The 12,183-nt window shown below is 37.1% G+C and overlaps 1 protein-coding gene across 1 annotated transcript; it reads right to left on the reverse strand.

Annotated features, from left to right (window-relative positions):
• GMNC (geminin coiled-coil domain containing) lies at positions 1-10,552 on the reverse strand. Its single transcript, XM_033202452.1, has 5 exons — positions 10,340-10,552; positions 8,139-8,313; positions 6,388-6,476; positions 5,082-5,198; positions 1-3,044 (listed from the first exon to the last, which is right to left on the reverse strand). The coding sequence occupies exons 1-5, from the start codon at positions 10,550-10,552 to the stop codon at positions 2,424-2,426; spliced, it is 1,215 nt and encodes a 404-aa protein (XP_033058343.1). The 3' UTR covers positions 1-2,423.
• Between the last annotated feature and the right edge of the window lie 1,631 nt (positions 10,553-12,183).

The raw sequence follows: 12,183 nt of genomic DNA on the forward strand, positions 1-12,183 counted from the left end.
CTCAGGTGAAAGAAATTTTTAATTTCTCAAACATGAACAAAATAATTTCCTATACATAATTTAAATGGATATTAAATATTTATAGACATGATTTCAAAAACATGGGGTAATTGTCTTCCATAATATCATCCATGATATAAGCCAGGAAAACGTATCACATTTTATGCCAAATGTTTCGTAATATCTTTAAACTGGGCCAAAATTAAGTTTCATTTACAAGCTATCAAAAGCTATGACATTTTGTGTGGTTTTGTTTTAAACACCAAATGCGTTGTGCTAAGCCTGGGTGTATCCTCATGGTACTTAACACATGATAAGGCACACAAGGAATGCAAAATAAATATTTGTTAACTGATACATTTCCTTTTACAGCTTGATTATTAGACTTTCAAAATTAGTTATATTACTTTCTCAATTCCTAGTGTACTAAAGTACAGTAATTCCAATTCTTAAATCTCTTATTCTAAAAAGAGACAAATTTCACCAACCAGGGGCACAGACAACAGAATGCAAAAGGCACAGTTATTTATTTTATTTTATTTTTTAGAAAATGGAACATGTTCTACTTATTAAGGTACTCCAGAGAGTAATATTAATTACTATATTGGATTTTCTTCATAAATTATTTTTAAAAGTGGGTGGTAACAAAACTTTATAACAGACTCTTGCTTACATCACCAAAATAGAGCAACAAGCAAACAGCAACAACAATGAAAGGCAGGTCTTTGTTACAAAGAATCCTAACCAACACACTTGACCTGTGAGATATTGATTGTGCAAGATGACTTATTGAGATGTGGAAAAGAGAAAAATGAAAACAGGTTTCAACATGAAGGATTTCATCATTAATTGAAGTTTGTCCAAAAAACATAGGTGCACACACAGGATGTGTAAATTATTCTGGGAATGATAGGGGTCTTAAGAGATGGGAAAGAAGAAAACTAGCACAAGCACTAAAAATATATGGTTTCAAATTTAGAAATATGAAGTCCTTGATAGCAATATTTATATTCAATCTATCCACACTTATTTAAAAATTAATATGTATCTATTTTTAGATGCAAATTATTCTCACATAGTTAGACTGAGTTAACTGCAAAATGGGCTCTAGAAAAAGAGTACTGTGATCAGAGCAATGATTTCCAATGTTATCTTCAAACGACTTATATTTTTGAATTTTATTAATTGTACATAAAGTTTACCCTACATAATATTCGCAGTGCCTATCTAAAGACTTCTCTTTAGTTTCTTCAATGACCTGAAATTGCCATGTTGGAGTATATCTGATAGGTCCCAGCCTCAATTCATAGAATATTAGTGATTATCTAGTCCAACTTCTGTATTCCACAGCTGGGAAACTAGACCTTCACAAAAGGGAAGTCGTTTTCTCAAAGTCATAGCAGATGAGTAGGTCTAAGTCTCATGATGGTGGTCACAGTGCCTAAATTGCTTGTATTTTATCATTATCACACAGCATAGTGCCTGGTACAAAGTAGGCATTAGGTATTCTACAGATATCTTGGGTGGACTGATCAATGAAAAAAGAAATATGTGAATGAATGAATGAATGAGACAATGGCTGAGCTAGGTTAGTCTATTTTCAGCAATAAGAGTTTGTCAGCATCTGGGTAGTCGCAGACGATGACTAGATTTGTTACCACAGTCCCTCAAAATGTTCTTCTTGGGGTCGTGTTGGTTAAAGAAACAATGCTGGGCACATATAGAAGCTGATACATCATGAGGCATTTAAAACTAATTTAAATTCTTTGTAATTTTAAAATTTATCTGTGATATTGATTGTTAGTGAAGTTACAGTTGTTTTAAGAGACTTTGTCAATGCCACCATGGGGCACTGAACTTTTTGAACTGCCATGAACATGACACTACACACATCCATATTATGTCTTCAGTAGTAGTGGTGATGGGCAAAGACACTTGTTCTACCCCACCCTCAGCTATTTGAACATGCAGTAGTAAGTACCTGAAGCAAAAATAGAGCTCATTCTAAAGGCAGTTTTCAGAAACGACAAAGGGAGAAAAGTAAAAGGGCTGTGACTATTTCAACTACTTAAAAGAGGAAAATCTGTTAAACTGGTTATAAATGGAAAAATGTATCTAGGTCTTAAAGGAATATAAAAGAAAATGGAAAATACCTCTTCAAGTGTAGGGCAAAGGGAGGATGGCAATAGCAGGTATTGGTGTGTAAACAAGTCAAATTTAGGTGAAAGAAGCGCGAACATGTTTCATTATGGATTCTTGGAAGCCATTCCCTGCAGATTTAAGTGGGTAATTGAGAGTGACATTTACAGTGGCAGGAGACAGTCTAAGCAATAGCTTCTGTATTCCACATAGTCAAATTCAAGTGCAAGAGAGGTCTCTGTAAACAGTTCATGGCAGTGCTTTGTGATAAAAAAGAGGAGTCACTAAGACTGCTTAGGGACCCAGGTAAACTTCCAGCCTCCCTCCTCATCTCGACGCACAAAGGCTTGTCCCTGGTGGAAGGAATGAGTTTTCACATTACAATGAGGGCTCAGGGATGTGGAAAATGCCATCTCTGTCTTGTTGGGTGACACATTAGCAGTATAGTAAGGAAGAGTTTTCAGCCCCACTGGGGGATTTGAAAGTTGAGAAAGGCTGTGGAAATCTTCTCCATGAGTGGCAGTGCTGTGCAAGGGGGTTGTTCTGTCACCTCTATAGTCAATTGGCATATCCTCTCTGGGGACATTTTTATAATCAACTGCATCATCCGGAAATTGGGAAAATGTGCTGGCGACTCTTCTGGGACGAGATGCGAGGGCACTGTAGTTAGCTGGTAAGGTGTCATCGATAGTGTCAAGGTCTTTTAACCCAAGTGTTTGAAGGACCCAGGGATCCACAGGGGGCCCAACTTGTTCTTCACAGTTAGCAAATTCACTAGAGAGGTTTCTTTTGGCATTTTTGGGATGGGGAATCTCAGCAGGAGAGTATCTTTGTTCTTTGGATTTTCTTTTCCCCTTCCTGAATTTTCCACATGCTTTGGAGAACTCATCGGATGAGAGCAATTTCTAAGGAAGTGATATTTGAAAGTTATACTTTTTTCATATATTTACTAGTTAACTAAATTATCTTGAAAAAAATGATTAAGTTTCTCTTCACACACAAGTAAGATAGATTGGATTAGCTTGTTTGTAAAGTAAAATCTGTGATGACAAGTAACTGCCTAAAAACTCTAAATCATATTTTTTACTCAGTTTTCTTAAATGTTGAAAGGACTAGATGATATTTTTAAGATTTCAGCACAGGCAAGTTATTATTATAACAATAATAGCACTATCACTTATTAAGTTATCATTTATAAATGAACAATCATTTATAATAATATTTATATTTATACATATAAATAATATGTATATTATTTATAATATATTTATTTTATATATAATATATAAATATATAAAAAATATATAATAATTAACCCTGATTGTCTCAGCAAACCCCACCCCCGACTAGCATTTGATTTTTAAGCAACTTCTTTTGTAATATATGACTGTAATATTTATAAATGTTATAAATAATATTATATTTATTTATAAATGTTATAAATATTTATATTTATTTGTAAATATTATAAATAATATTTATATTTATTTGTAAATATTATAATAATATTTATATTTATTTATAAATGTTATAAATAATATTTATATTATTTATATTACAAATTATATTTATTTATATTTATAAATGTTATAAGTAATATTTATATTTATAAATGTTATAAGTAATATTTACATTATTATAAATTTATATAAGTAATATTTATACATTTATATGAATAAATATTTATATTTATTTAGAAACAATATTATTTATAAATAATACATTTATCATTTATAAATAAACTATCATTTACTATAATTTATAAATCGCTGATTATATGTATTATCTCATTGGATATAGATGTTATTAAAATCTTCATTAATGAGGAAACTAAGGCACAGACATATTAATGGCTTGCTGAGAATGATTTAGCTCAGACATAAAGCTAAGCCACCCGAATCTAGACAGATCCTCTGATTAAACGCTCTACAACACTGCTTATTCTTATTTCATAAACTTTCAAAGCACTTCTGAGATATTATATTATTCTAAATCTTGGAAAATTATTAAGAGCGACAGATCAAACTGCCTAGTTGTTATCACTTAATAATATAATAAGTGTCCTTTTATGGAATGGTGCCTGGAGTTAGGAGCCCAGGCAAATAACCAAGATGTATTCTCTTTTTAACAAAGGCAACTGAATTGTAAAGAAATCAAATCTAGTGTGTTCTGTTCTCTGAACTGCTCTATTTAGTAACAGTAGCAAGAAGCATCATCAATTTAGACCAAATAATGTAGCTTGTCTAGAAGTACAGAAAAGATTGATGATGAAAGCATTAATGATAACATAATGGCAAATAGATAATAAAAAATTGAAAGGCAAAGAATTGAGCATGAACAAAAAAAGACTATAGGCAAGTTATTTATCCTTGAGTTAGAAATAGCTCATTTTAAAAGTGGAGAAAAAAATGTGAATTAAACGATAAGGTAATTGTATATGCCTAATGTAATTTGTAAATGCCAAATCAAGAGATCTGGACTCCGGCAATATTGACAGCATTTTAGATCTAGCAGAATTTTTAAAGGACATTTTAGACCATCCCTTACAGATGAAGTTAAGTGAGGATCTAAGTAAGAATGATTTGCCTAAAGTCAAACAGATTGTTAAAAGAACTGAGTGTCTTTTAGATCTGTTTCCCATACAGTATTCCATCCATCTCATTCTGCCTTTTGATTAACCCTGATTGTCTTAGCAACCCCCACCCCTGACTACCATTTGATTTTTAAGCAACTTCTTTTGTAATATATGACTGACACCTGCATTCTAGGTACTTCAGAGAAATGATAGATAAAAATTCTTGTGAAAGAGCCATGTTTCCTTAAGAAAAACCATCCATCTCATAAATGCATATCAAGATACCCTGTTTAATCAAGGAGTTTGTCATAAATCATTTCCTTTCTCAAATCACTGCTTTGTTCTTATAAAGTAGATACACACATACCTTGGCCTTTTCTTCAAGACATTTAACCAAAGCAGAATTCAGGTATTGTCTGAGGTGATTATTCTCTTCATGTAACCTAGCGAGTTCTTCTTCCTTCTGCACCAGGGTATCTTGCAGCTACAAAAAGCAGACAGTGGTGAAGCCTGCTCCACTGTATTGACTCTGTAACCTTATAATAATGCCACTGCTCCTTGACTTGACTACTGTTTGTTGTGGGAGCACGAGCACGAGGAGCCCTCATCCTGAGAGGCCTAAATTAAATTTACGTTCCCCTAACGCCCAGTTGTTCAGCTTTGTGCTCTGAATTCTCATTCATTGCAAAGCATTTGGAGAGATTATAATAGACTTTTAAACTTGTAACCACAAGGGAATCAGGTAGATACGAAAAAATGAGCTGCATGCAACTGTTTAAATGCAGAAAATGATGTTTAGGAAGATGTGGCTGGACTCCTCTCTTGCACTTTTAAATAAATAAATATAGAGGTGGGTCCGCTTTTTTCAGCCTCAAATTGCCCTGTCTGTATGTCCACTAGATTAAATTAAATATAGAAAATGATGCCTTGCATATTTAAATAAATAAATAAATAAATAACAGAGGTGGGTCGGCTTTTTTCAGCCTCAGATTGATCTGTCTGTATGTCCACTAGGTTAAATTACCCTTCAGGGGCAAAACTAACAGGACATGAAAAAAGCAATCTTAGGAAAATATTTTATAATCATTCTCTTCTCCAAGTATTAGCAAGATTTTGCTGGACTCCTCCCTTGCATTTTTAAATAAATAAATAATAAACAAAAACAGAGGTGGGTCGGCTTCTTTCAGCCTCAGATTGATCTGTCTGTATGTCCACTAGGTTAAATTACCCTTCAGGGGCAAAACTAACAGAACATGAAAAAAAGCAATCTTAGGAAAATATTTTATAATCATAATCTCTTCTCCAAGTATTAGCGATGTTATGGTTTAAAAATACTGTCACACTCACTATATCATTCGATCTTTTCAGATTCCCTCTGAGATAGGCAGCACAAGGATTACAATTCCATAAATGAGGAAAAGGAGAAGGATTCAGGGTCATACGGCTAAAATGTGTAAAGTGGGAGCTTGACTGCAGGTCTTTCTAGAGTGTCTTGGTGGTTTTTCTTTTCTCTGACATCCATCATCTAACTTTGATCTCTCTGTGGACACACAGTCACTTTGGTTCTAAACTGAGTCAGCATGAATTTCACAAGGGACAAGAAGCAAGATATTAACGGTGGGGAACGGATCACGCGGAACACGACCAGTCTCAATGCTCTGACTTACACATACCTGCTTGTTTCTGTAGAGCTGAGAGGAAAGCTGAGCGTCTTCCCATGAGCACAAGTCCGGAAGAGAAAAATTTGAGTCACTGAAGGATTCTGTGAAAATACAAATGGATAACTGAGAAAATAGTCTTGTAGTTTCTGTGTAATAAAGAAACTTATCAAATCAAATCAGAAAGTTTAGTAGGTTCAATTATTTTTCTTAAACAGCTATTGCTGCCATACAGGAAAACAAGACATTTAAAATTTTTTTGAAAAGGCAAGCAAGATGAGAGAAACAAATATTTATACACTGGATCACATAGCAGTTAAAGGGTAAATTGTTATAAGCAGGAAGGGGTCACATTCTTGCCTAATGTATGTATTCCTGCTGGATAAATTAATAAAGACTGTCCAGTCTTTGTCATTAATTTATGCACATACTTACTGATCTCCCCCCAAACTCGGCATAACATTGCAATTCCATTATGTTTTTCTAGTTTTTATCTTGTTTTCTAAGCTTTAGCACTTGATAATATATTGTTTGGCTCTATAGTTAAATTCTGATCTGTAATGCTACTAGTTTCTCTGCCTGCCTGCTTTCATCTAACGGACTGTATTTATTTGGACTTGTATGTGGTAGCACTTTCTACTTTAAAACTATTTGGACCTTGCTTCTTTGAAGATCTTAATGAAAATCTCAAAACTGTGCCCAGACCTTATCTGTTTCAACTGTTTTAATCTGTATATTCTATACATGTTTTTTTCAAAGTGGCTTTTCCCCCCATATTTGACAGTTAGTTCTATCTATCAGTAAAAAGCTATGGCTGGGCATACTAACGGGGTTGACTTTTACTTTCTTTTCTTCATCTAGTACAGTTCTGACTCTTGCCCTTCTCTGGTTCTACTGTTGATACTGAAATATTTTTGATTAAAGTGAAATGATGAGTAGGAGATAGGAATAAAATGGCATAAGTAGGTTGGGTTCACACTCTTGGGCATTTTGTTTTTACCATTGCTTGTAGTGGAAAGTTAATACTCAACAACGTCCTCTGTGACATTTAAGTGTGCTTTTAATTTTTTGAGTTCCTTTGTTTGTGTCTTTTTAAAAAATAAAACGAATCATGTGGCAGAACCAATGGTATGGATATTTAATTCTAGGGTGTCTGACAATTATTTAAGAAACTGGAGTGTTTAACACAGACATTTCTTTTGTACTTATAAATATTGCTCGTATGCCACGGATCAAAATTAATATGTCATTTTACGTCAATGCTATACTTCTCTCCAAAGTTGAAGCTTTTTTTATGTGTAAAAGGGAATCCTTTTTCCACTTCTAACACACTATCCATGGAACTTCCTCTATGAAATAAAAATTAAGCTAGTATTCCTTGCTTTTCTCTCAAACTCAGGGAAACTTTCCTGAATTCCAAAAGAAGTGTTCCGACTGGTATCCTCATTCCAAAGACATTCTGCCAGTGTGTTGTTTATAAAACTTTGATCCAGACTCACACTCCCACAGTGAGACAGGACTCTGCAAGAACTATAAAGTGTAGGGAGAAATACATGCTATCCAGTGGGCAAGGTAAAGAATCCCATTTTCACTATTTGGCAAGTGTAAAACAGCAGGCTTTATGACTGTAAAAATCAGGAGTCCTTGGGTTCACTTAAATTTTCCATATCGTCCCTTATTCTAGAGTCCTAGCCCATGATGCTCTGTAGCCACGGGTATGGAAAAGAGCTCCAGATCTGTCAGGGAAGCAGAGGAGCAGAACTTACCCTGTGCCTGTGGTGCTTGTTGGAGCTCTCTGTTGTCCAGGAGACCAGCGGCCCAGAAAGAGACCCAAGTCTCCGTGGAAACGTCAACACTAGATTCTGACGTTGTAGTGGAATACGGGCAATTATAGCTCTGGCCTCCTACAAAGTACTGGTCTTGGCAAGGCAGAATGGTGTTCTGTGAAATTCAGAATGGGGGGAGTGCGGGGTCCCAGGAGATGGGGTGATGGAGATTTAAAAGGGGGAAAGGGTGGGAGAAATACCGAAATTATATGCAGTGAAATATAAAGAAAAAATCAGAAAAGGTGTTAAGTATAGATCCATATTAATTTTGGGGTGGTCAAATTACAATTACTAAAAGGGAATGAGTTTCTTGGTTTACCCAGAATTTCCCTTAAGGCCTTTGAGCAAAAGAGCAGACTAGCATTGAATGGGTGAAATTTGTACATATCCAGAAGGATTCTCTGTTGCAACGTCCAGCTCATCTAATAGTCTACCCAAGATCTAAATAAAGGGAATTCTACTTAATGGTGCGAAAACATAAGAACTATTTGGTTCTTTCTAGCAAATACCTTAATTATATTTCTAGAACTCCTGAAGGACAAAGAACGCAGAATGCTAAAGCTGAAGTGGATATGACATAATATAGACTAACCTCTTCATTTTAGTGCCTCATTCCTTCCTTATTCTTCCCTCTGACCTAACATGCTGCTGGCTCATAGTCTATCTATCTATCTATCTATCTATCTATCTATCTATCTATCTATCTCTGTCCCAGAGATAATTAAAACATTTTGCTCCCAACACTAAGCACAGGAGCATAAAGTCACTCCAAGTAAACGTATAATCAAAGCTGAAAGAAGTTTGTTAGCAAAGACAGCAAGCTCTAGTTTTGTCCATCACTAGGGCTCAATGCTCCTCCAAAGTTATCTTGTCACTAACTGGCATGTATTGTCCACTGTGTTCTGATCCAGTGAACACTCTCCTGCTCTCCACTTCTTGAACCTCAGACACACAGTCTTTCCAAATGTCCAGGCAGGGGCAGGTATGCAGCCTTCCTGGGTTAATTTGTACAACACCAAATTTAAATTATTTGTCAATGTTTAATCAGGTAAAAACCATTCATTTTAGCAGAGCCCAGCTTTGGAAAAACTCTTTTTGACTACTACAGAGTTTCTCTGGGCATTAACGTAAACAGAGAGAAAACAAATAAGAAGAAGAAAGAGAAAAAAAAGTTAAGTCAATTCAATCACACTTTGTAAATGTTCTCGGTAATTTAAGTTTTGAAAAATTCCAGTTCTGAAGCAAGTCCAGCTTGGGCAGTGCAGACCAAAGAAATTCAGCCAAAAGTTTATCAAGTGCAATTTTCTTTTATTATAAAATTATGTTTGTAGACTCCTTCCCTGAGATTTTTTTTTTTTTTAAATCAGAGCTAAGCTATTATGCAATTGATACTTGAGAAGAAAACAAACCCCAAATATCCCTCGACAAGTTCATGTCCAAGTGTTTGCAAATATATGCATAATCTAGAGGAAAAGGTAGAAGTGAAAAGAGAGTGCAGGGGGAGGGGGAAGTTGGGGAGAAAGTCAGGAAAGTAGTAATAACAGAGGGAGGGAGAGAGAAGAGAGGAGAGAGAGAGGAGAGAGGGGGAGAGAGAGAGAGAGAGAGGAGAGAGAGAGAGAGAGAGAGAGAGAGAGAGAGACAGGATAGGAAAAGAGAGGGCAGCAGAAAGGATCTGTTTTAATTGGTGGGTAGCAGAGAAATCTTGCTCCCAAGGTGGAATAAATTCTAAATGCAAAGCTCATTAACTTCCAGAGACCCAAGTTTGCCAGCGGACTAGCTAACGCCAGTTCCTCACTTACCATCTTGCAGTGGAAGAAAGCGCTGCAGAAACTGAGCCCACTCAATTTTTCAGGAAAACCAGTGGGAGCTTTAAATGAGACTGAGGGGAGGAGCTAGGAGAGGCGAGTTCTAATCTGCGGGAGCTCCCGGTGACGCCCAGAGCTCCCGGCGAGCGCCGCTCTCTGATTTGGTGAGAGGCTGTCAAACTGGTGACGTGAGCCAGGAGTCACCCAGCAGAGGACAAAGTCACTCGCGCTCTGGGCGACCACCGCGCCGGGACCAGGGACCTGGCGATCTGGCCACCGGCCGCGGGGCAAAGGCAGGACCTCCGGCCCTCCCCCTCCGGCGGCCCTGCTTCAAACCCGGCCCCAACGTGGACTTGCCGCGGGCGGGGAGACGGGCGGCGGAGGCTGGCGGCGACCCCGGAGCCGGTACCTGCGCGAGGGCCGGGCTCCCTCCCGCTCCACGCGCAGCGCGGGACAGGGCCGAGCCGGGCCGGGTGGGAAGATGGACGTAGGGTAAGAAAATCCCAAACCGGCATCACAGGGATCAAGGGAGCCTTTAGGGAAGCCCATCTAACTAGCCCCAGAGTTAGTATGGTTCCTGGGTATTTTTTTCTGGCTACGTGATAACAATATTAACTTGCTTTATGAGGTTGTCAGTTGACTTTTTTTTTTTTTTTTTCCTATTGGGTATGTCTTACTTTCCCCTATTTCTGAAATGAGTATTAAACGTGGAGGTGATACATATCCATTCTGGAATGTAAGCTTCACTAGAATAGCAATTCCTGTTTATTTTGTTCCCTGCTGTCTCCAAAATACCAGGAGCGCTTTCTCACCTGTAATAAGTGCTCAACAAAGATTTGTAAAAATAATTAAGCTACAAATTAATTGTCGTTTTGTATTGTACCTTTCTTTACTTTATAATAAATGATTATAATTAAGAAAACTTGGTGTATGTTAATATCTTTCAATTAAAGAATTTGATTTCCTCTGTCTTTTCTCTTACCTTTTATTCTCACAGTTCCTATTATGTTATATCGAGAGGAGAAAGAGGAGTAGCACCATGTTTAAAACCACTTAGCCACTGCTAATAGCCAACTTTTATTTCAACTTACTAATATAATAGATATAAAGCAATTTACATTAACCCTGGGAGGTAGGTACTCTTATTGTCTGGTTTAACAGTAAACCACTAACATTAAGACATTTCACCGATGATTATACAATTAAGAAGTAGCAGACCTGGGATTTGAACCCAAGCTGGCTGAAGCCTCCATGCTCCTAGCTCCATGCATGTGGTATCTGACCTACCTTGGCTTATGTCCGCGGCACATTATAGACATTTATGTAATGGTTATTGCTATGGGTGGGCTGTGTTTCCCCAAATTCATATGTGGAATCCCTAACCCCAAAGTTACTGTATATGGAGATAAGGCCTTTAAGGAGGTAATTAAGTCTAAATAAAGTCATACGTGAGACCCTAACCCAGTAAGACTGGTGCCCTTATAAGGGACACCAGGGGTGGCACACACAAAGTCAAGGCCATGTGGGGGCACAGTGAGAAGGCACCCGTTCATCTCTAAGCCAAGAGGAGAAGCCTCAGGGGAAACCAACAACCCTGCCAACACCGTGCTCTTGAAATTTCAGCCTCCAGAATTTTTTTCCCCAAAAAAATTCTTGTCCAAGCTATCCCGTCTACGGTATTTTGTTATGGTAACGCTAGCAAACTAACCCCAGACAAGGAGGAGGAATTGAGATCACTTCTGATCCTGTTCTGCACAGCTCTTTCTCTACAATAGTTTTGACTGTTATTTATTTTTCCTTGAACTATACTTACAACCCAGAGCACTTAGCAAGGTGATTAGCACACAGCAGATACTTAAGTGCTCTGTGTCCAAATTTAAGAAAAGAATAGATGATGAAAGAGGAAGAAGGTGCTAGACTTGTTTGGGCCCTTTCCTCTTGTTCCAATACTGTTTATTTGCAAGATTTTCTTTTCTTTCTTTTTTTTTTTTTTGACGAAGTCTCGCTCTGTCCTCTCTCACCAGGCTGGAGTGCAGTGGCGCGATCTTGGCTCACTGCAACCTCCGCCTCCCAGGCTCAAGCGATTCTCCTATTTGTAAGCATTTTTAAGTGAACAGTACCAGGTCTGGGTGTCACTGTCTGGAAAATAGGTGAACCGGCCTATTCTACATGGATTCATT

The sequence above is a fragment of the Trachypithecus francoisi genome, unplaced genomic scaffold (genome assembly GCF_009764315.1).
Source record: "Trachypithecus francoisi isolate TF-2019V2 unplaced genomic scaffold, Tfra_2.0 Lachesis_group0, whole genome shotgun sequence".
NCBI lineage: Eukaryota > Metazoa > Chordata > Mammalia > Primates > Cercopithecidae > Trachypithecus > Trachypithecus francoisi.